The sequence below is a fragment of the Kogia breviceps genome, chromosome 3 (assembly GCF_026419965.1).
Source record: "Kogia breviceps isolate mKogBre1 chromosome 3, mKogBre1 haplotype 1, whole genome shotgun sequence".
NCBI classification, from domain to species: domain Eukaryota; kingdom Metazoa; phylum Chordata; class Mammalia; order Artiodactyla; family Physeteridae; genus Kogia; species Kogia breviceps.
In genome coordinates, this window is record NC_081312.1 from 39,839,026 (window position 1) to 39,864,656 (window position 25,631).

Consider the following 25,631-nt stretch of genomic DNA (forward strand, 5'->3'; position numbering starts at 1 on the left):
AAACAAACAGCAACTTGATTTCTCCTCTTCGTTGATCAGTCTGATTCACAACAAATACAAAAATATTCATTATTCAGGATCTGGACTAGATACTTCAGGCAATATAAAGATGAACAAGACACAATGCCTGTCCTGAAGAAGTTAAAAATTGAGTATACGTAGTGAGGCCAATGACAACAATATGATGTAGAGTAAGCGCCCAAGGCTTATAAGAACTCTTTAAAGGAGTACAGAGAGAGATTAGAAGATAACTTCTAGTCAAGGGGAAATGTAGTCAAGGGGAAACCCAAAAGTCCTTCTTAGAAAAATAGATATTAGAATTTCAGTAAGTAGAGATGAATAAGAAGAGTATTCCAGGCAGAAGGAAGAGAACGAAAAACAGGTGAGAAAAAACAGCACATATTTGGGGAACAGTGCATAGTCCAGTTTGACTATAATATAAAGTACATGCAGAGGAGTAATGAGACAAACTTAGAAGGGATGGTTAGGACTATAACTATAGAGGGCCATGGATGCCACAATGAGTTCAGCCTTAAATATACAAAATGCAGCTTCTAAAAAATTTGAGTTAGGAAGCACAATAGGAACTTAAGGAACATTAATCTAGCAGCAATATATATGATGTGTTAGAATACAATGATGGTAATGAGGGGCTGAGCAGCAGGCAGTAGAAGTGAAAAGGGTGACAAAAGACAAATGAAGAGGTAGAATCTATAAAAACTCCAAGATTAATGGAAATAAGGGAGAAGAGAACTTTTTTAAAAAGACCTGGAGATTTTAAGGCTAGTATATTGAAAGAAAAGTAACATGTGGAAAGGAAACAAGATAATACGTTTAAATTTAGGCTGCTTAGCTAGAAATACTAGACCCTTGAGAAGGAAGAGTTCTAGTTCATACTCAAAATTATGGAATATAGGCAAGTTGGGGCAGTCTTGGTGCTGATACAAGTTATCTGGGTTTAGGAGAATTTGCTCTCCCTAGAAGCATTTGAAAGTGGATTTTAAAAAGACACCACAAGAACCATAATGGTCTTGGTGATGGTATTAGGGATATGTGTGTGTGTGTGTGTGTGTGTGTGTGTGTGTGTGTGTGTGTGTGTGTGTGTGTGTGTGTGTGTGTGTGTGTGTGTGGAGGGGGGCGTTGTGGTAGCAGCAGAGATCCACATGTAAATTCTCTGGGGTATTTTCAGTCCTTCAAAATCTAAACTTGAATTGGACTGACCTTTGGGAACCCAAAGCCTTTGAACTGGGACATGAAGATATTAATAAATTTTAAAACTATGGTAAGTGAAAAGTACTAGCATTTTCCTAATGAAAAAAAGTTTTTAAACAACTAAGTTTTTAGCCCTATAAAAATAAATATTTTAGGGCTTCCCTGGTGGCGCAGTGGTTGAGAGCCCGCCTGCCGATGCAGGGGACATGGGTTCGTGCCCCGGTCCGGGAAGATCCCACATGCCACGGAGTAGCTGGGCCCGTGAGCCATGGCCGCTGAGCCTGCGCGTCCGGAGCCTGTGCTCCGCGGCGGGAGAGGCCACAGCAGTGAGAGGCCCATGTACCACACAATCAATCAATATTTTATAATAATTTAATGAACTCTAAATCTTATTTTTAGAATTTAAATGAACTAGGACTATGCTGTATAACCAATACCACAGGCTCTTAGTGTATCAAAATGTGATGCATTGCAGCAGCCCCACTTTGCTAAAAGTGAAAATCTGCATTTTTCTTTCCCAACAAAATATCAAAAATTCATTAACATTAGGAATGATTTTTTAAATGTTCATAATTAAATCACAAATTTATTATAATAGGAGAGCACATGTGCTTTGAATGTTCATGTGCTTTAAAAAAACATTTGGTTAAAAACATACATTTAAGCTATAATAAGTAGACTATATCTGATTTAGAATAATGCATTAGCATCATTACCAAATCAAAACAAGACTTCCATATATCCATGCATTTATAGTCTAACCCAAGGGAAGCACTGAGCTGCCAATACAAACCTCAAAGTGTAAACACTATATTAAACTCATCAACAGCCCACTTAGGTCCTTGCTTAGAGTATATTTACTCCTCCTTTACACAGAATTCTAAAAAGTATTCATTTGCTTTCCAAGTTCACAGTAAGAACATTGCATGAAATTAAATAACTGAAGAGGGCTCCAAGGTGAGAAATGGCAGTAGAATGTAGTGAAAGTTGGTGAATGTGAAAAGAGCTGTAAAGTACTAAGGAGTGTGGTGGACTTGAGCCAGTCTACCTTAGTGTAACTCTTACCCTGCTGTTTACTAACCAAGTAATCTTCAGCCAGTTATTCTATAACTCAGTTTCCTCAGTAAAATAGAAATAGTTAACCTCACAGGGTTTTTAAAGGAGTTAAAGCACATAAAATTCAGAAAACAGTGTCCTGGCACAAGGTAATCTCTCAATAAAGGTTAACTATTAGTATAAATGAGGTGAGATTAAACAGAAAACCATAAAAAATGATTAACAAAGATATATAAATGAGGTTGTTTAATGTAGAAGCAAACAAACTTACACTTAAATGGGAGAGCTGCAAAGAACAACCACAGAGCAAAATGACAAATTTGCAGTGTGGTAACTTTTGAGTCATGAAAGAAAGATCAAATTATGATCCATATACTCTGTTTAAGAAGGCACAGGTGTGGAAAGACTTTAATTCAGTTTTTGTAATTTACAAGGTACTTTTCTCCCAAATCTTGGAACATTTGATTATTTTTAACAATTCATTCCTGAGTTAAAGGTCTGAGCAGGTCTTTTTTTGTTACTGCTAATGTGAAGGCATCCATAATTTAATACTTGCTAACTGAACTGCATAGTCTCAAATTATTGTGAACAACCTGAGGGGTCAGGCAGCAGTTATGCTCTTTAAAATTGGGGAAACTTTTTCTTTTTCTTGGGCATTTAGAAGCTTGAACCCAAACTGGCACCTCAACTTTAATAACTGTCTAAAATCCTATTATTTGTATTATGACTTCGCCTTGCCTTAAAATTACATTCTAAATTAACTTCCTTGGTCCTGATTTTTATTTACTTTTCCATTTTATCAATTCTTATATTTGTATAATTATTTATGGATTAGGTGGGCTTTTAAAAAAATTTAGGTATTTTAATGAAATTCCTAAAAAATAGAATAACATGGACTTAAAGAATAGAGTAACATTTTATTAAGCATGAAATGAGGTTTGGCCTTAGGTTACAACAGCAAAATTTTAGAATTAGTGACAGTATCCAATGAGGTAAAACCACCTGTCACAACAAATCAAACAATGAACTTTTCTTCTCACCATTTCTGTGTGTAAGCATTTCTCTCATTTCCTCATGGTCACATGGATGAGTAAAATCAAACACACTGTGTCCGGTTAGTTCAAACTGTAAAAACATTAAAAAAAAAAATTAGACCTATAACATAAAATCATAAACGCATACAGAAGGGCTCTTAATCTTAATATGTGGGTATTTTACCTGAGTTAATCCCATGTATTTGTTCACATTATCAGAAATGTAAATCATGTCACCATCATCTGTGAGAACCATAACAAAACCATCCAAGGCTTTCAAATAAAAGCAATTCATCTGTGCCTTCATTTCATCTTCAATATCCAAATCACCTAAAAAAAGTACAACAAGAAAAAAATAGTTAAAAAGTTATACTTAAATGATAGTAATATTCGGATGTTTTTATAAAGTTTTCCCCAGATATTTTATTTAATACATGCAGCATATATTTTTTCTATATATTTAAATTTTTTCTCCTGTCAGTCTTTTAACACAAAACAGTCAAGGCCACAGGACAGGAAGACTGAAATTAGATTTGCCAGGGGCTTTTAATGATTATTTAAATTAATGAAGCAAGGCAAACCACTGAAAAGAGAAGAGTCATGTCATTAAAAGTCAGATAGATAAAGGTAGGTAGGTAGGTAAGTGCAGCAAGAGAAAAAGAAGGGGAGGAAGGCCAATATCTTAAAATTCCTGAATGAAACTTTAAAAGCAGGTAATAAGGATATCATGTTACAAAAGAAGTGAGAGTATGACCACCTTCTAAAAGTAATTTCCAATTACTTCTGATTTCTAATTTTTAGACCTATCATGTCCTTGTAAAACAACTTACCAGCATCCAGAAGTTTCCTCACACGCAAATAGCTGATAGTAAGCCTCATAACAGAAGCCTTATCAAGATGTGAGCTCACATTATGGGGAAGTGGCAACTGATGAGCAAGCTCATAAAAAACTTCAGACTCTTTACTTCGTCGAGATCTGGCTGCATCTCTAGACTTCTCTTTTCGACGTTCAGAACTTATCCTATTTAACAAAAGAGGAGGAGAAGGAGGAGAGAAAAAGGAATACGTTAGTTTGCGTTTGCTTGAATAAAACTCATTTTACATTTTTCTGTTTACCATGAAAGGATAAGAAGATGCCATGTAGTTAAATTATAGAGATTTATCCTACTACATAAATGTATTTTTTTAAAGACAGCTACACAAATTTTTGGATTACTGCAGACAGAAGGAACTCTCACAAGAAGTCCAAGGTGAAGCTTCACACCTGTCCAAAGCAAGTGTTTCCTCCCTGGCACATCAAATTGGAGAGGATGTTTTTGATTTGGCCAAAATCTTAAAAGTAGCCTGTATATCTAAGGCTGCACTTTCATAGCCATTCAAAAGTAGTCTCAACTTAGAGACTTTTTACCCTCTATGCTACCACATGAGCAATACTGACTATAAGCTACAGGAATTTATATCAGCATCTATAATCAGCTACTGTTTTCAGCTTGCTTAGTCCTTTGGCAACCCCTTATCTGTTCAGTATTACTGGGACAAAAGGTACCAAATAAATGCAGGTGTATGGAAGGAAAAAAAAGATGTGGCATAATACTAAATTAAGAGAACAGTTTAAGAAAAACTAATAAGGTGTCAGTATAATCATACATCTTTAGGGAACTCTTCTAAGAATAAAATCAGTCAGAAAGATTTTCATAAGTCATCCAAGCAGAGCAATCTTCCTTTGCTTCACTGTGTAGCACTACCTATTCCTCCTGACCCAGCTGAAGGTAAACAAGGCTAACCTGGTTCTATCCTTAGCTTCTTCTTTAATGGCTATTGTTTATTAAAACCTACTATGTGTCAAACACTATCCTGTACTAGTTCTCTTATAACAACCTGTAAACAGGTTAAATATTATCCCTATTTTACAGATGAGAAAACTGGGATTCAGTAGGTTACAAATAGCCATGCTGTAGCAGACAGGATTTCAACACAGGTGTTTTTTTTTTTTTTACTTAAGTCTCTGCTCTTCCACAAGGCTTTATCTTCTTAATGGAGAATGCTGCTTCTACCTCAAATACTCAGCTGCTCTCCTATGACTCTCAACCTAATCCAATTAAATCAATTATTTATTAAATGTTGAAAACAGCCATTACCATTTATTGAGCACTTAGCACTGTGCTAAGAACCTTGCCAGCATTATTTCACTTAATCTTCCTTATATTCTGTGAATTGAGTACACGATTGTCTCCACCTTAAATCTCTCCTCCCTCCAATGATCTACAAAGTTATGAGGTTCAATTCAATCATAGAAGTAACATTCTCAAAAACAAGCAAGGCTCTTCATTCTCAGAGTATGCTCCTGTTATGCTATATAATTACAAAGTGAAATTCCAGCAGTGGTGTTGTGACAATAGTGATGATCTAGTTTTAGCACTTGATCAAGTTTGTGTACTCATCTGACTTTTATACTTTAATAAGGAATGTGAACATTTGCTATTATTAGTGAACTTTGATACAAAAATTTCAATTCAAGCAACTAGATCAATTTAACTTGAGTATCTTGAGATTTAAGGTGAGCTATTAAAAATTATTACTACTTATAACTACTGATCTATGTGAATCAGGACTTTCTCAATCCTGTGTAATTTTTTAAAAACACAAAAAATATTGGATGCTATAAGTCTAACATGAAAATGCAAGTGTCCTCAGTCTACAACTTCATTTTTTATTTGCATTAGAACTTCATTATTCTCATTGATTTTAAGTAAATGTATTAAATTTGAACTATAAAATGTACAATAATAATAGTTTAAAAAACCTATCTTATACATATACTGAAGTTCCTGGGAGTGGGGGAAACATCTACTGTGTCCGCATTGGCCCTAGCATCTCAGATACTGTTTCTCTCACTTCTTTCCCCCCCTTTTTTTTTTTTTTTTGTGGTATGTGGGCCTTTCACTGTTGTGGCCTTTCCCGTTGCGGAGCACAGGCTCCGGACGCGCAGGCTCAGCGGCCATGGCTCACGGGCCCAGCCGCTCCGCGGCATGTGGGATCTTCCCGGACCGGCGTGTCCCCTGCATCAGCAGGCGGATTCTCAATCACTGTGCCACCAGGGAAGCCCCTCTTTTCCCTTTTGAATTGGCAGGTAAGAGGCAGCAGTGGAATGGGAAACATTTCTATCTGGTTCAAGTAAAATCACCAAAAAAACAGTGATGATCAATGATCTCATGATAAACCTGAATATTGGTTCAAATGCCACAATTAGTCCAGGTGATCAGAATTTAATCAGCAACTTTCATCAGATTTACTAAGCCCTCTTTCTTTTAATTACTCAACCAAATCTAAGCTACCAACAAATTACTACCCAACTGAAACACCTGGTGAAAAACTTAAATCCTTATATTACATGCTATATGCTTTTAAAGGGCATCTGATCAAGCTAACCATGCTGATGGATTATCTCTGTATCTTTAGAAATAGTTGTATTGTTCAGAACTTTGAAGATAATCAATGTCCAAGATACGGCAACCAAGTTTTATAAGACAAACCCATTAGAAATGTGAGCTTGGATAGAACATTTAAAGGATAACATATTTAAGCTAATGAAGACTGTGAGAATAAGAATTTGAGCATGAGCCAGGATTTTGGAAAAAAAGTAAGCCTCAATAAAACAAGTAATATGATATCTCAAGAGTTGACAAACCTAAATTAGATGAAGAAGGTGATGAAAATCAGTATGTCTTCTATTCATAACCAATCTAGACATAAAGCAATCAGGAGACCTGTAATAAAGATTTAATGAAGAAATTTATCTGATGTTCTTCACATGTGACTACAGGAGCTCTTAAAACATTTCTCAGCTTAAAGCTAAAACTTCCAAAATTTTTTATGGTTTTAGCATCTGAACTGCCCAGCTTCTTGTCTACTCACAGGAACGCTCTTTTTATCAGTTCATACCCCACAGAATTACAGTACTATTGACCACAAATTATTTCTGGTAGAGCATGGAATCTAGGTCCCACAAAGATGAATCCTGTACTATTTATTTACTTACTATTTAGATGGCACAATAAAAGTTTTGTAGACCAGAACAGGCAGATTTTTAGCATGCAAATAAGGGCACTGTTATTCTCTAAATTATCAATTCCATCTATGTTGTTTTTATTAAGTACAGATCAAGATAGTCACATTAGAAATCAGTCAAGAGTACAGTAAAAATTCTGTCTTTTGAATAGTGTGCTTACCCATTTCCATGACCATTTTAGAATCAATGTTTGAGTAAACTAGCAGTATAGCTTAATCTTTGTGGTACTATAGTTTTCACATACTTACTATTTCATTATTATTTAGCACACAGTACTGGACAAGACTCTAGTAGTTATATCTTCATGATTTTGTATAGGAAATACATTTAGAGCTGCTGTCTTATTAAGCTTCTTGTGTACAGAGTTCATGAATAAGCAATAGCCATTTTAGAGAGAAAGCCTATTATTCTTCAGATTAATAAGAACACAAAATAATTGTATATATGTTAATTCATCTAACTGTGTTGTCTACTAATTGCACAAGAAAAGCCTGTTGGCATTCCTAATTGTAAATATTGGTGACTTTAAGAACTGAAGTTAGATCATAATCATTCGAAATGTTAACAGATGATCAGACATTTCTAATAAAGTTAAGGTATAAATTTAAAAAAACCTCTCAGCTCTATTATTTGCAGCTTTAAAAATTCTTTCTGGCCTTGAAAGTACAAGTTGTTGTTGTTTTGCACTTCTTGTGTATTTCTATAAGATAGACATTCTGATGTGAAATTCCATGATCTAAAGGATGTGGCATTTAAGTTATCCTTTCCAAAAAGATCTGTTTCCATTTTTGTCTCTGCCAACCCATGAATGTGTATTTATTTGCCCATGTGTTCTTTGGTAATATATATTATGGGTCTTTTTTATTGTTTTAATTTTTGCCAAGCTGAGAGATGAAATTTGTATATCTCATTGTTTTAACTGCTCTGTACGCGAGCCTCTCACTGTTGTGACCTCTCCCGTTGCGGAGCACAGGCTCCGGACGCGCAGGCTCAGCGGCCATGGCTCACGGGCCCAGCTGCTCCGCAGCATGTGGGATCTTCCCGGACTGGGGCACGAACCCCTGTCCCCTGCATTGTCAGGCGAACTCTCAACCACTGCGCCACCAGGGAAGCCCTGCCCTGTACTTCTTAATGTCTCAGGTCAGAGGAAATTCCAAGGAAACTTTCATTCTTTAGTTGGCGTTTTGGCCTGCAGTTTTAAATCTAAACATCTATACATGGTGCATACTATGTACACAGTGGTATTCTAAACGTTTTTCACCTATTAACTTATTTAAATCATTATATCATCACCATGTTACAGATAATGGAACCTGGATAAATAGTTTACCCAAGTTTACACAGTTAATAAATGGTAAGCCTATATTCAAACCTAAGCAGTCTGGCTCTAGAAACCACGCTATTAACACTAGACTATGCTGCCTCTCAGAAACTCATTTTAATAACCAAGATAAGTATTTATAAGTACAGGCAATTATTATAAAGTTCAAAACTGGTCTACTTTACATCTCCAAAGACATAAAAGAGAGGTATAGGGGTTGGCTTTGGAATTTAGGACCTGACCCTAAGCTATTAAGAGGAACTCATGGCCAGGATCTTTCCTGGAGTCTGCTTATAAATCCAAAATTCTAACTGAAAGGCATCTAACAATGGCAATACTTTCTGCCCCACCGACTAGCCGTTCAAGGCAAAGCACCCTTTAATGGGTACTGCCAGCCACTAAGGGGAGAGAATCAGTAATCCAATCAACTCATATACTCCCACTAGACTTTATTTTTAATTTGTGCAGAGGACCATCTCTGTACTTAACTTGAACATCTTAAGCTCACTATTGTTGGTGTTTTTTTATTTGCTTAACATCCAGATCCCCAAAGTAAAACCAATCTGCATACTTACTTCAGGAGCTCTGGTCAGGCATAAACCAATTGTCAAGATACCTATTTACACAAAGTACCATGAGAGAAAAGATGAAGAGAAATTTCCCCCTTCTAACATTTATTGAGCATTTACTATGTGCTAGGCACTGTGTATTGCTTTCACATAAATATAATGCTTTCATGTATTAGCTCATTTAATTATCATAACTCTTTAGAGAACCAAAACACTAGATGGGAAGTGGTCTTCCTGAACCTCAGAATAACCATTTTCATTCAAGAACTATTAATTCAATAAATATTTATTGAGCATTTATCAAGTACTATGCACTGTGTAAGTACTAGGAGTATAGTGATAAGCAGAACAGCCCTCATGGAGCATAGCCAGCCTCCCACTTAGTCTACTGAAATAGTTACCTAATGCGATATTCCCAAATGCTGATCTAGCTGCATTGTAATTACTTGGGGACAGTCAATATTTCAGACTTCTGGGCCTTACCTTTGTAAATCTGATTCAGCAGATCTGAAGTAGGGCCCCCAAATCTGTGTTTTTTAAAACTCCCAAAATGTATATGATACACAGTGAGATTTAGGAACCACTGACTGAACTAATCTGCACTGTCATTTTCATTCAATTTTGCCCTCAAATTACTACCACAATGATACTTCCAAACTAAGAACTCTGATATTATGTCCTGCTTAAAATCCCATCAAAGGTACACAGGACAAAGTCTAATTATTTTCAGATGAAACCCTCCTGTAGCTAGTTTCCTGCCCATCTCTTCATCCTCATCATTTCCCACATATCTTTAGCCACATTGTAGTTACTCAAAAGCATAGTATTTTATATATTTATGGCTCACTCACTCCACTCTCTCTGCTGGGGTATCCTTCTCAATATGTAACTTGGTAAATTTATGTGAGAAACTTACAAGATTCAATTCCATCATCACTTGGTCTCTGTCTTCCAAAAACTGCTCCTCTCCCTTAGATCCGACCACTCTGGTTATTTTGCTATATTTATGTTCCTCTACAGTCCTTAAAGCTTCCTGGAGGCAGGAGACTGTCTCGTTCATTTTTGTGTTCTTAGTAGCCATGTGCATAAGTGACTTTAAGTATTTGGCCCAAATCTGCTATTTGACTTTAACTTCGGTCCATGGAAGGTTAACTGCCCCTTCAACATTCTTTTTTGGTATCACTGAATTTGTGATTCACCAGCATTCCTGTGATCCTATAGATTACAATCATAGTTAAACAGCGTAACGATGTCAGTACTGGGAACAAGGCATACTATTTGGATTTACTGCGATTATCTGGATATGCACTATCAAATATAAGTAACCATACTAGATGTTAGAATGGAAAAAAAAAAACTAAAAATAAAAAAAAAAATTCACCAAGTGGTGTAACAGTGAATAGCATCGATACCATCACCAAGGAGAGTAAGTGATCTTAACTACTGTGCCACCAGGGAAGCTTTTATGTGAGATCTTCCTGGACTGGGGCTCGAACCTGTGTCCCCTGCACTGGCAGGCGGATTCTTAGAGAGTAAGTGATCTTAACAGAGAAGAGATTTAGAGCATAGGGAGAGAGCTGAGAAACTAGAATACCTATCTGCTAAAAAGAAGCTTGAAGTTTAAGATTCCTTCCCTTATCAATACAATCTATGTCAGGAAAATGCATGAGTTATAGTTAATGTTGTTAACCAATTAAATCAATACCTTTATCACATTTATGTCTTCCTAGCCCAGCTGGAAACATGACAGTTGATTCCTTTTGTTTTCTATCATCTTTTCCTAGAAAGTGTTGTAATTATTATCATAAGACACAAACGTTTTCAGTAAGTTGATTTCTAATCTTACTGGCTTTTTTCCCAAGGGGGCATTAGCCTTAGACAAGTATTTTGTATTTATTATTAGGAGTATTCTCATCATAAATAGGATTTGTTGTTATATTTTCCATCTGGTAATTGCTACAAAACCAGAATACTTCAGATAATGTTTAATTTTTAAAAATCCCTCTTAATGGACAAATAAACAAAAATTTGACATTTCAAATTAAATTTTCAGGACAGTTAGCTAGCTATTACTTATAATTAATTTCTCCAGAAAAATGTCTCTGAATTCTAATCAATAAATTTTAAAATGAACCTTTAGGATACTCATGTTAGAGAATGTATTCATTTATTCCACAAATGTTTCTTGGTCATCTCCTATGAGACAGATGCTGTTCTCAGCATGGGACATAGTACAATAAACAAAACAGACCAAGTTCCTACCCCCATGGAGCTTATATTCTAGGACAAATATGTCTTTGTTTCTTGTCTTTATTCAGTAGTCCTTACCAGGGTCAATCCCTAACTGACAGAACATTAGCCATGGAAATAATCTTCCCACAAAACCAAGCAACATAAAATTTTAGGAGACAAGGCAAATTCTACAAAAATTAATCTGTACTTATATAAGATGTTATAATACAGTAGTATGCAAAAACAGCAGGCTCTACAACAAAATTTGAGTATGAATCCATTTCTCTCTGTCTATGTAATGCATATTTATGTATATAAATGTATAATTTATAAATGCACAGATAAAACCAGAAATATACAATGTATAAAGTGTTAGCAAAGTTTACACATGTTAACAATAGCAGTTTCAAGATGGCAGGATCACAGATCATTTTGTTCTTTAAGAAAATCCATCACTGAACTAACACCGACACTATCAGTGCACCTGCACTTGTCAGAAAAATCTGAAAGAAGTAGTCATCTTTTAAACTTGTTTTCCAAAAAGACTAACTGAAAACAAGTTAATTTTTTTCTTCATTTTGGAATGAATAAAGCAAGAGCAATCATATTTTTTCCAGGGACTGGAAAGTAAAACTGAGTAAGCAATATATTTCAGTATTTTCAGTTTCTCATTCTAATCTAATTTTCAGATTTTGAAAATTCATCATTTCATAATTCATTTGAAATTCCAAAAGACAGGTGAAATGGTTTATAACAAATATTAATACATATGGGCTTCCCTGGTGGCGCAGTGGTTGAGAGTCCGTCTGCCGATGCAGGGGACACGGGTTCGTGCCCCGGTCCAGGAAGATCTTACATGCCGCGGAGCGGCTGGGCCCGTGACACTGAGCCTGCGCGTCCGGAGCCTGTGCTCTGCAGCCGGAGAGGCCACAACAGTGAGAGGCCCACGTACCGCAAAAAAAAAAAAAAAAAAAGAATACATATACTTGTGTTATTTTTGAAAGCAGCTTAAAAATTTCTTGTTTTAGATGATAATTATCTTACTAACTTAAGATCGCTTAAATGTCCACAATTAGAGAAAGATGGATTATTCACTTTTCAATAACCTCACAAAAATGCTTAGTTTTAACACTCAGTTTTCTAATGTTGCAGTAAAATAAATAGGGGGGAAAAAGAATCACTTTTAAATTAGAGGGTACATTCTGAAAATGAAATCTGTATCACATCTGAGATAGCATTAATATGTAAATGTTCTATCTATGCACTAATTAAATTAATTAGCTAATAGATTTACATCTGTTTAATGACTGTGTATTGAAGTTCTGTTTGGAAAAAGAATATGCTTTTATTTTTAGATTATTCTTAACTAGTGATTTAAAAATCAACTCTCTCAGTTCAGAATTGGTATTGATTGAGCCTCTCAAAAAATCTTTGATCCCCTACAATATATAAAGTACTAGATAAATTTTTAAAATGTGAAGCTATTACTCTAAGATGGAGGTTCTCAAACTTTAGCTTCCCTCACAATCAGAGTTTCCAATTTGGAGGGCTGGATGGGGCCTGAGAATCTGCAATGCTAATAAATTAGCAGATAATACCAAAGATGCTGGTCTGGAGAATACCTTGAGCCCCTCTGCTCTAATACTTCATTATGTGTCCTTCAAAAATGCCCAGAGAAGTAAAAGATTGGTCATCAACACTCAAAAACTGTCTACTAAATACCTTCTCTTTAAAAATCTGCCCAAGTGCTTTACACACAGAAAACATATCCAGACTCTAAGACATTAACATAGCCACATACTTAGAACTCAGTAACTATAAAATACAATATGGACAAAATATGGACTTACACAAAATTAATCAATGGTTGACCTGTGGTCTGCATCACAATCACCAACAGAACTTTTCCCCCCAGATGTTTGTACCTAGATCCCAATCCTGGAAATTCAACTTGTAGGCTTGGCATGTCAGTTTAAAATACACTCTTCTGTGTACAACATGATTAATAAATTGGCACTGCTGTATGTTATATATGAAAGTTTGTAAGAGAGTAAATCCTAAGAGTTCTCATCACAAGAAAAAAACTTTTCTTTTTAAAAAATTTTGTATGTATGTGAAATGATGGATGTTCGATAAACTTACTGTGGTAATCATTACATGATGTATAAAAGTCAAACCATTATGCTGTCCACCTTAAACTTATACAGTGCTTTATGTGAATTATATCTCAAGAAAACTGGAAGAAAAAAATAGACGAAGTCCAATTAAAAAATAATAAAAAAGAATCATCCAGATGATTCTGATGAGCAATCCTAGCTGTTCAAGGTTTGTGTTTCATCTATAGGTGCTTGTAAAGTTTACAGATTCCTAAGTCCCATCCTAAATTTACCAGAACCTCTGCGGATGAGTACCTGAGAATCCTTATATTAATTAAACACCCAGGTGATCCTTAAGCCACAGAAGTTTGAGAACCATCAGCAGATCTTATAGCAGAAGTTTAACAGGTTAGCCAGCAAATTTGAAAACTGAGAAAAATTTATTTGTAGCTGCAGCTGCCTACACATACCATAACAACTGTTTGTCAGGCAGAACACTGAACTGAGTGGATTGGGCAATACTATGTAGAACGAAGTACAATTGCTGGGAATAAGAAGCTAGAGGTACCACTCAATGACAAGCCAGAAATAAAGTATGTGCTTAGTAAAAACCAGTAATTTTCCTCAAAAAGATTAGAGCATAATTAGGCTTTAAAGATGACCAAATGAAAAATGTGATAATGGTGCGACGTTTTTTCAATTCTCTGAAATAATTTTTTATAAATCACCTTTTAAACTCTTTATGAAGCCACAAACATCAAAGGATTGAGACTCACTGTCTGTGAGTAACAGCTGTGTGTTAATGGCTTTCCCGAAATCACATCACCTACTTTACTACTCTTCTCCCTTAGCATTACCTCCCTCTCAGCTTGTAAATGCCTTTGTTTCCCTTATCATATGCTTTCCCATTGTAGTAGAACTGAGACTGGAAATCAAGGTCAGTGACATTAAACTTTATGCATGTGTATATTCAGAAAAATGTATCCTTAATTATTTGCTTAAATATAACAAGATATGTAAGTTATAATAATCAAGTTCTTTCTTATATAGTAGGAAAAAAATCACATGGAATGAAGGTATACACACAGAAATCACACCCTGAAGATTTTTCCTGTTTATTTTCTAAGCTCTGACCATGATGAAGTTTCTGGAAATGATGACAAGAGAAGCTCTTCTGAAGCAAATGTCTTGATTTTCCACCTACACCAATCCATCCTGTCCAATGTTACCAAATAAAATTTCAACTAACCCTCTGATCCTGTTTCTTTGTCTATAAAAAGAGGATAAGTAATACTATTATTAAGTGGTAGCTCTCAGATTCCACCTAGGAATGATGCCTCTGTATTTAATATGGCCGATGCCTTTCCACACATCAGATGCTTAACATATAATTTTAAAATTTAAATTAAAAGATTAAAGAAATTTAAGGATGTTTTTACTTAGAGATAGAAGGAAGAGACATGATAACTACCTTCAGATATTTGAAAAGGATGTCACACAAAAGGCAGATTTCGTAATTTATGCAATCCCAGAGAGTAGTAGGTGGGAGTTACGACATGGCGGGGTTTGCTCAATAGAGTTAAAGCAGTGCTGAAGGTAAGCTATAAGAATTTTGGTGGCAATGTAAGAAAAAGAAAAGGAAAAAAGCATGTTATGGTTCATCTAGAAGATCTCTATATACATCTCTATCATTGTTAGAAACGTTCTGTTTGAAGTTGCATTTGTTTATGATCAAATTGGTACCAAATGATCACTAAAAGGAACAGGGTTACTTTTCTTTAAAATTTTATTTATTTATTTTTGGCTGCGTTGCATCTTCGTTGCTGCGTGCGGGCATTCTCTAGTTGCTGCGAGCGGGGGCTACTCTTCCTTGCAGTGCGCGGGCTTCTCATTGCAGTGGCTTCTCTTGTTGCGGAGCACGGGCTGTAGGCACGTGGGCTTCAGTAGTTGTGGCACTCAGGCTCAATAGTTGTGGCTCACGGGCTCTAGAGTGCAGGCTCAGTAGTTATGGCGCATGGACTTAGTTGCTCCGCGGCATGTGGGATCTTCCCGGACCAGGGCTCAAACCCGTGTACCCTGCGCATTGGCAGGAAGATTCTTAACCACTGTGCCACCAGGGAAGCCCTAGGGTTACATTTTTAAACGTGGTACACACAGAATTGGGGTCACTGGGCACATCTCAAAGGTTCACAAGGATTACTTTGCTCCAGAAGAGATCTAAACATTAGTCAGGGTTGAGAAATACTGAGATAAAGAACTTTCTAACATTTAAAGCTGCAAAAATGAATAGACTGTTTTGTGAGAGTGCTTTCTGTGTGTGTCTAAGAAAATTCTCACAGCAGACTGGCAAATTTGTAAACACAATTATAGAAGATACTCCTGTGATGGTTGATATTAAAATAAATAAAACAAACAGATTAAAAAAACTTCAATCCTAAAGTCAATTATTTTGCAAGAACCTCAAACTTAAAATCACACTGTACTAAAAAATAAAAGATGGAACACATAATGGATGAATCAATTAACACCAAAAACTGAATGTTCAATTATGGACTGAGCCATCAACAATTCACCGCTCTGCTTGACAAATTAGATGCACAAATATCGGCTGAATAAATGAATGTGCAATAGTATGTTACAGGCCATGGTGGTTAGGTGCTAGAGTAGTGGTCTAGGGTTGAAAAAATTTTTTGAATCATTGAGATAAATCAACTTCTTCATATTATCCAAGAAAATATCCCTTCCTCCACTCACAATGAAGGTTCTATTGATTTGACACATAACTCATTTAAACATTTTAGCTATGTTACCTGCAAAGGTAGGCAATTTCCAACTCTCCTCTGCAAACAAACTAAATAGACATTTAATGAAGTTGTGACATCAAAAGAGCATGGAAAAGTAGCCATTCTTAATTTCCCATCCTGTAACAGCCAAACAAATATCCTTGAGAATATTCTTCTTCCTTTACTATTATCACTGTAGAAAATGATTATTTTAGAATAACCTGTCTACACAAAAAAACAAGTATCTTCACTTAATTTTCAAAGGCCAGACATTCATGGAAAAATAGCAATGTAGAGGAAAAGCAGCACCAACTATCCTACTACTATTATAAGTTCACTGATGGTTTGGCTCAAAAGGACATCAGCCTTTGTCAGATTGTCCTAAAGAAGGTTTTAAGGATTCTAAATAATACCATGAGACTTCAAGGGAGTGAAACTCTTCTGAAAACAACTTAATACATATAATAATAATATGGATATAATTGGTTTCTAGTTTATTAAGCCCTTACTTTGTGCTAAGAACTGTTATGAGTGTTCCACATGGGTTAATATCTCTTTTGTCCTCACAATACTATAAGGCAATTACTCTTACCCTAATTTACAGATAAACAAAGTGAGACCTAGAGAGGTAAAGCAACTTGGGCAAGATTACACAGCTTAAGTGGAAAAAATAAGCAGCCAGCCTCTAGAGCCAAACCTCTTAGCCATTAGTCATTCATTACTACATTTTTCTTAAAGAAATGAAAGCCTTAGTCCAGAGAAGAGATTTTAAGCTTTCCCAAAGGCACAGCAAGAACAATTGTAGACCAACTAGGCTTGATAGAGAACTGCAGAATATGAATTCTGGTGATTTGCAACAAAAACCTATAGCCCAGCATTGATCAGGAGTCCTGTATAAGGAGATAAATAATAATCTACATCAAGACAATCAAATAATCTACAAAAAGACATTTGACTCATGTAATAAGGGAACCGCATTGACATTTAAAAATGAATAGTCCAAGCAGGGAAACTGGCATTCATCCAAGAGAATGATATGTGGATACTAGAAGACAGAAGGAGTTTCTTTTCTTTTCTTTTTTTTTATCATCACAAACTGTATGGATGCAGACAAGGGAATGCTTAGTGGCCATAATTCATACCATATTAATAGCTTGTCAATGGCAGAATGAGGCCAACATGCAAATCAAGCAAAATATAAACCAGGTAATATTCAAGAGAAAGCCTGAGATTACACTTTGAGGACATCACTTAAGACTCTGGGTCTAACTGTCCCTTAAACCAAAGCTAGATTGTGTGAGCTAGTAACAGCCTCCCAGCCCACACCCCCCAAACTAGTTTGAGCTGTGTTTCATCACTTGCAATTAAAAGAATCCTAATACAAACTGCCAGTGTTTCATATTAAAAGCAAACTTTAATGATGATAAAGTACAAGAAAAGGGCACTCTCAATTACTGCTAGAGAATATAATAAACTGGTCTAAACTTTCTGGAAGTTTAGAGTAGATTTAAGAAATGTTTGCTAAAGATGAAACAAGGGTAAAGATATTTTCCACATTTGCCTAGCTGATTTTCCCCAGCCATACATGCCTCTTAGTAAACTTTTTACTCAGTGTTCTAAATACATAGAATTGGCAGGCACTAACATTTAACATACCTTAAAATAGGGTATTGAGATCTTTTCAAGGCCAGTACATGTTACCTAGCTATATTTATTAACAAAAGTGTTTTCTGACCTGGTTTTAATAGATACTATAAATGTTTTTAAGTGATGAAAAATTAAAATTCAAGATTCAAGAAAGTTCTAAAGTAGCACAAGAGAAGCCCCAGCATAAGAAAAACTCCTATCAAAAGTGCAACATAGAAGAGCAATAATGACTTCCAAAAAATCCTTTAAAAAATCTTAAAATCTTCCTCTGCTTTCTTTGTTCATTCAGTTATCCTTTCATTTTGTTCATTTATTCATTCAAATACTTAAGAGGTCACTGTATGCCAGTAATCTCTTTTATATCACAAGTTTCAAATTCAGTCTATTTGTGATCTTGCTCATTGAAACATGTTTCAATTTTATAACTGAAAAAAGGGGTCACTTTAAATAAATTTGCTTAGCATCTGAATTCATGAGAAAAGATCTATATATAAGAACAGAAATATATTCCAACTCAAAGACTTAAACGTTCTTCCTTTAAACCTTGTTTATTTTTACCATACTATTATTCAGTTGGAAAAAGAAATTCTCACAATCTTTTAGGAAAAGTGGAGAAGCACAGGGAACTGTCACTAATGAGTGAAAACTGCAATATTAGCTAGTAGACACTTTAAATATATTGTTACTTTCAAAACAACTGGTAGAACTACAAGAACTACAGTAAGTTATGTTCCATCACTAATTTTTGTCCCATTTACAAAACAATAAATTTTGAAAATCATACTTGGAAATAATCGTTATGTTTAGTATTATAACCAAGTGAAAATTTTAAATGAAGACACGCATAAATAACAGGTGAGGTCACCAGAACAACTAAAAGATAACATCTCTGGAACAGTTTTTTTTATAAAAATAAGTCATTTCAATTATAGTTTTAAGTTCTTTGAAACAAAGTTACTAATGAAATGGGACTTTATCACAATAGAACAGGTAGAGACCATTTTAAACAGTAAGTATTTTTCTGAAGAAGTACTGGCACATCAAAACTTTCTAAGTCACAAGAAAAACTTAATTTTCATTTTAGAGTTGCTTAACCTCACTTCTGATAAAGCTTCCAGTGGCAACTGTTCTCTGCTGTTAGTTTTAAGTTGGTTAATTATTCACAAACAAACCCTTAAAAATACAACCACTTCAACAAATCTATTATGATGCCTACTACCATAAAAACAGAAAATAACAAGTGTTGGGAGAGATGTGGAGAAATAGGAACTCGTGTGCACCGTTGGTGGAAATGTAAAATGGTGCAGCCACTATGGAAAACAGTATGGGCAGTTCCTTAAAAAATTAAGTTACCATATGATTCAGCAATCCACTTCTGGGTATACATCCCAAATAACTGAAAGCAAGATCTCAATGAGATATTTGCATACCCATGTTCATAGAATCACTATTCACAATAGTCAACAAGTGGAAGCAACTGACAAAAGAAATGTTCACATGTTGAGGTGTGGGGAAATCATTCTGGCTTATACATAAGTTAACTTGAATTTTATGCTAACTAGAACAGACTGTGGCCCACCAAATATACACTGTACATCTGCTTTAATTATTACAGAAAAGGGCACACTGACCAGAAGTAAAGAATGTCCATGTTAAAAATAAAGATTAAATGCCTCCCTTTCTGGGATGCCAAAGCTGGTACTCCTTCAATGATAAGACTCCCATCCCAGGTGCCAAGGCCATACTCGCTGTGTACTTGCTGATCTGCTTTTTTTTGAAACCTTGAAGGAATGTATCTCTGACTTGTTTTTGATATTTTTTGTTCTGACAAGATATAAAACTATGCTAAAACCATGCTTCTCCAGAGCAATTTCTCAGAGTAATCTGGGAGGCTGTCTTCTGGGCTATAGTCCTCAGTTCGGTTCAAAGAAAACCCTTTCCTATTTCTATTATAGATTGTCTATTGATGATTTTTGTCAACACAACCCAAGTGTCCCATCGAAAGATGAATGGATAAATAAAATCTAATATACATTATTCAGCCTTAAAAAGGTGGAAAATTTTCACATATGCTACAACGTGGGTGAATCTTGAGGACATTATACTAAGTGAAATAAACCAGTCACAAAAAGACAAAAATTGTATGATTCTACTTATATGAGGTATTTAGTAGTCAAACTCATAGAAACAAAGTAGAATGATGGTTGCCAGGGGGTAGGGAGAGGGGTAAATTGGAGGTAGTTGTTTAATAGTTACAGAGTTTCCAATTTACAAGGTGAAAAAGCTCTGGAGATTGGTTACACAACAATGTGAATATACTTAACACTACTGAACCGTACAGTTATTAATAGTTAAGATGGGAAATTTTATGTTGTTTTTTTTTAAAACCACAACTTAAAAAAACCCCACAATCACTTCAAAAGCTATGGAGGAAAAAAAAGTCATGAGGTAATCATTAAAGTTTGTTTTTATAGATTTAGATTTTATACATTATATTTTCCTAAAAGGGTCATGTCTGGCAAACAGATATGGGTTTATTACTTTTTACTGCAGAAAATACAAGTTTTAATATAAAACTCAGTGCACATACAAAATAGCTAATTTTTGATGCGCCAAGAGACATGGATACAATTATCTTTAAAATTCCAAGGCCTATAGTAGATTTAAAAATTATCACTATACTTTCACCGAAAATACTAAGCAACAAGAAGATTGGCTTATCTTAGTTTCAAATTCTTTTACTAACCCTCTAGTTAAGCAGAAAACGTATACAACACATACATCATACATACATACATACATCACAAATAGCAGAAGGCTAGGTAAAATCCACCAACTGGATAATTAGTCCCAATGTTTAAAAAAAAAAAAAAGAGAGCATTCTTCTTATGAATTAAAATCAATATCTTAATAGAAAACTAATCCAACAACACATTTAAGTCAGATTATTTTCTCCTACTTGAAAAACAGACCTATGTTAACAATCTCAGACAAGAAAAGAATATAGTATTTTAAATATGTAAATTTTAAAAATTATATTTTAAGAGGACATGTCTATAAATAAGCACAGTAATCTAACCCAAATCTTTAACATCCATGCATGGTAAGTTTTTTATTTCACCACCAAACACAATAAACTATTATGAGTTCTTCTGAAAAAAATCAGTCAAGAGACTAATCCCCCTCAGCCTCCTATACACCATTCTTAACATAAAACAATAAAATGTAACCACAAAATCTTTACCTTGAGCCCAAACACCATTAGAGCTGCAAAGACAATGGAAGTCAATAGGTAAAAAGATTGGATGTTATCTAAACTGCACAAAATGCTTTGCAGTGGACCGCAGGAATGAACTACCACACATAATCTAAAACAACATGATAATTCAGTAAACACACATGGAAGAGTGCACTAATATAAATTTTATACAAATCGAGCTACAAAAATCAGACAAACAGTACAGGCTTGAAGCCTTGCCTTGAGATAAAAGCCTAAGATCTTACCTCTGGAGAAATTCATAAGTAAAGGACAGTTTTTCTACTATGTAGGCTCATATGTTTTACCACAAGTATTTTATCAAGTCATCATATTTAGCAAAGATTAATATTTATAAAATTGTCTACTCTAAACTGTGGCATCAAGACAAAAAAAAGTGTTTTAAGTTACTGCCATTCCTAAGACTGCAGTGCCTTGCACATACCCTGCTAAAATGAACTGTCTGACTAGTATATGTATTTATGACTCTAGTCTCTAAAGTCCAGAGTAAATTTTTAGTAGCCTGTTTGGGGAGGAAACAAGGGGGTAAGGAATTGTGAAAAAGGAAGCCTAAGGTAGACAGGAGATCAGATGCTCAAGAATAATTGATGCTAGATGCCAACATAATCCAGGGATGTACTGTTTTAACTGAAAAGAATCTCCTTTAAAGTTGTGGATCCAATGATAGTCTTTTCATTTTTAGGAGATATAGAAAAGAAAGTGGGGAGAAGGGGAACTAACACAAAGAAATATTTGGAAGGACTTGCAAAAAAGAGTTTTTAAGTGTTGTGGAAGTTTAAACTAAAACTTTAACAGGTAACACCTATTTTCAAGTATATAATGTTACCAAGACTCCTAAACCAAGCACTAGGCATTATCACATTTAATCTTCATAATAACCACTAAGATGGTTGCTATTATTATCATCATTTCAAAAGGAGGAAATAGGCTCACAAGCATTCAGTAACTTGCCCAAGCTCACAAAGCTAACAAGTGAAAAGGTTACTCAGAGGTGTCAGGTTCAAATCCTATGCTCTTAATCACCAGCAACCTCTTCAAGAGTTTCAAGAGGAAATCACAGTAAAATTGTAAAAAGAAAAAAGTTTACTAGTAAATGAGAGCTTTTTGATTTTTAATGACCAAAGTTAAAGAAGGAAGTTAAGGAAAGTCCATTCTCTGAGATTTTACTTTAATGATCCAATAACTATGTTTTGGAAAACACTGAAGGAGTCTGGCCTGAAACCTGAAAGCGAACAATGAATCTCTTGACATTCCACTGAAATCTAAAAATCAACATTAATGTTCTATTAATTAAGTCCAATCCCTACTACTAAGGAATCAACACGAAATTCCCTATGTTAAATCTATTATAACTATACCCAACCTCTGTTCTGATTTTTTCCAGTCCTTCAGCTTTTGAATTTCCTGACCCTCCTTTAAAAAAGACAAATTTGTCTCCCCACCCGCACTCTACAGGCTCACTTCAAATGGAAAAATTCTAAGGAGAAAATCTCTGCCCCTCAATCTTTCAGTTATCTTTTCAAAAAGTTTTAAAATTATTAGTTAGAAGGATAAAAAAAGCCATCTTTAACAAACAACATCTAAAAGTTGTTGAGTAACTACCATTTATTGTTTAACTTAATTTTTCAGTTTTAAGAACCTCTGTATTAAGAAACATTAAATCTGATCCAAGTTTGCTAAATTTTCAAATGAGACTATTTTGAAAATAACAAATGTGACTGAGGAAAATCTAAGAACTACTTTAGACTTGGGAGTGAAGCACAGTAGCTAATTAATTCATTTATATTAAAGCTGCTTATGCTCCTCTCAACTGATGAACTGCAAAGGAGAAGTAAGTAGAACACTGCATACAAAAAGGGAGTGACTGGTGCATAACTTCATACACAATATTAAATATGATTCAGCATATAAGGACAGAATATTGGCAATACGTAGAGATGATGTGCCTTAGGTTTACAATATAGCAGCCTCATCATTTCATCAAAAACCTTGTAATCACTTCTGCAAAATTAATTGCAATTAATTCCTGGCAACGCTTGGAATGGAAATCTAGACCTGTTTACTCACTTTTTGAATTTTATACGTGCTTTCTCTGGTGTATACAAACTGCAAACCTATCATTCCATTAGATAAAGACCAAAAAGGAATCCACAAAATAGCAAGAACATAAACAAGTTTATCTTCTGCTGATACTGATTAGGGCAGTTAATCTCTCCCAGACGAGTGGGAGGACTTAACAGTAAAGCCAGCCTACTAACCAGAACTCTTACCATAAATCTTCAATTCCTTAAAATAATTTCCTCAAAGGTTAAAATACCAGAGTGGACCAAAAGGTGGGAGTGGAGGTGGGTCACTTAATTCCACTGGTTGGACTCACAACTCTTAATCCTATAATGTACCACTTAAGACTCAAAATTCAAGGTGTTTTTAAAACTTGCATTAAGTTCTAAAAGGATGATTATTTACTTCGGGTATATTTTAATATACTTCAATTTCACGAAAATGAGGCAGGTCTGTCCAAAAACTTTGCAACATTTTACTGCTGCATTTCATCTGCTCTGATCATATACTTTTCTTTCAATCTTATTAAAAGTGTTTGCCTGAATTTAGCCAGCCGCTACGTTTTCACTAAAATATTTCCAAGAATGAATGAAGCACATAATTATCTTATAAAGTCTGGGCTCTCTTGACAGGTGATAGAAAGTATCCAATTCTGATCTCATTAAAATGTTGCCAGTCCCCTAAATTCCCGTTACTCCGACTCTCGCTCTGGGCAAGTTTTTCAAGGCGATTAAAAACCAAACCAAACCAAACCTGCACGTGCAAACTAAAAAGTTAGCATCCCAGGCCATCTCGGCAACTCCCTAATGCACAAAGGCAAAGACACACGCCTGGCCGGACAACCGCGGGGCAAGATCGCATCCAACCACGCGAGCCCCTGGGTCGGAAACCCAGGGCCCCGAGCCCACAGGGAAGCCAGGACCTGCGTGCAGGGGCCGCCCCGGGGCCGAGTTTTCAATGGAACCTGAGAGGATGGGGGCGGGAAGGAGCGGAAGCTCGGGTGCAAGCGGCGGCGACCAAGCTGCGGCTCATTTCTCTTCCCCGGGTTTTCAGGCTCGGGGAAGTCCACCCGGAGTGGGGCACGGGGCAGGCTGGGGGTTTGAGGCGGGTAAGGAGGGCGGTGCGGAGCCCGGGCGGCCGGGAGGGGAGGCGAGCAGGGCCCAGCCCCCGGCCCCCGGCCCCTGAAAGCACTTTCGACGCGTCTCCCACCCCCCATGACAAGATGGCGACGTGGACAGTGGGGGAGCCCGGCCGGCGAGGCTGGGGGAGAGAGAGGGGAGGGGAGAGAGGCAGAAACAAAAAGGCGGCCCCCCGGAACGCAGAAGCCGGCCCGCGAGACCCCGGCGGCGGTCGGGCAGGCGGGAGGGCCGGCGGAGAACGCGGCCGGCTGGGGGAGTGGGCTTACTTTTTCTTGTCGTTCGCGCCGCCGGCGCCCTCCATGGCGAATCGGTCCCCGCGATGCCTTCACTGCCCGCGGCCCCCAGGCTCGCTCCGGCCTAAGCGCTGGCTCCCTCCACACGCGGGGAGGGGAGGAAAGGCACGTCCAGAGGTGGGGGGTGCGAGGCGGGAAACCCCTCGTGAGACCGGAGGCGGAAGAGCAGACGGCTATCGCAGGGGTCCAGGTCCAGCTCCGAGGAGCCTCCCCTGGGGCAGCTTGTCAGGGCCCGGCCCAACGCACTGGCGAAAGCGGCAGCGAGGGCGATCCTCGCGTCCCCTCAGACGAGGCGGCTCTGTGCACTGAGGAGCTGAGGCAGCGGCAGGGGGCGGGCAAAGGCGGAGGCGCGCTGAGGGGGGGCGCGCGATCGCGCGGGGGGTTGGGGGGAGTGCCGGGGGCGCGCCCGCCCGCGGAGCACAGGGCGCGCACACGCAAGCCCGCCTCACCTGAGGGGGAGGCGGGTTCCCTGAGAGCCAATGGCGAGCGACGCAGGCGGCCAGTCCCCACCCCAGCCCACGTCTGTCTCAGCCAATCAGAAGGCGGTCAGCTGAGGCACAGCTGGGACGCGCTGCTGAGCTCACGTGCTCGTCTGTGTGCCGCTGCGGAGGGAAGAGAAAGGAGATGGGGTGCGGCCAGCCTGGGTCTGGGGACTCTGCGCCTTCTCCTAGGGAAAGCACTGGCTGGCTTTGGGAGGCGCTGCTGAGAAGGGATTTCGGTTTTTGGGTCCCAAGCCTGCATCACACTTCCTGCTCTCGGGGCAGCAAGTCTCCCGCTGTCTTTTTCTCCGGCAGCAGTGCTGTGCAGGGTTGCCGCGCGCTCTGCCAAGTCTCAGTTTAAAA

The 25,631-nt window shown here is 37.1% G+C and overlaps 1 protein-coding gene across 2 annotated transcripts in view; it reads right to left on the minus strand.

Annotated features, from left to right (window-relative positions):
* HIF1A (hypoxia inducible factor 1 subunit alpha) overlaps positions 1-25,293 on the minus strand; it is a 44,151-nt gene extending 18,858 nt beyond the window's left edge. The window contains exons 1-5 of one of the 2 annotated variants that reach the window (XM_067028381.1): positions 24,763-25,250; positions 6,991-7,069; positions 4,133-4,323; positions 3,487-3,632; positions 3,309-3,393 (exon numbers count right to left, since the gene is read on the minus strand). In XM_067028381.1, coding sequence (XP_066884482.1) covers positions 3,309-3,393; positions 3,487-3,632; positions 4,133-4,181 — 280 coding nt within the window. In that variant the 5' untranslated portion in view covers positions 4,182-4,323; positions 6,991-7,069; positions 24,763-25,250. Of the gene's footprint in view, positions 1-3,308; positions 3,394-3,486; positions 3,633-4,132; positions 4,324-6,990; positions 7,070-24,762 lie in introns of both variants that reach the window. The other variant, XM_059056020.2, reaches the window with a different exon arrangement.
* Between the last annotated feature and the right edge of the window lie 338 nt (positions 25,294-25,631).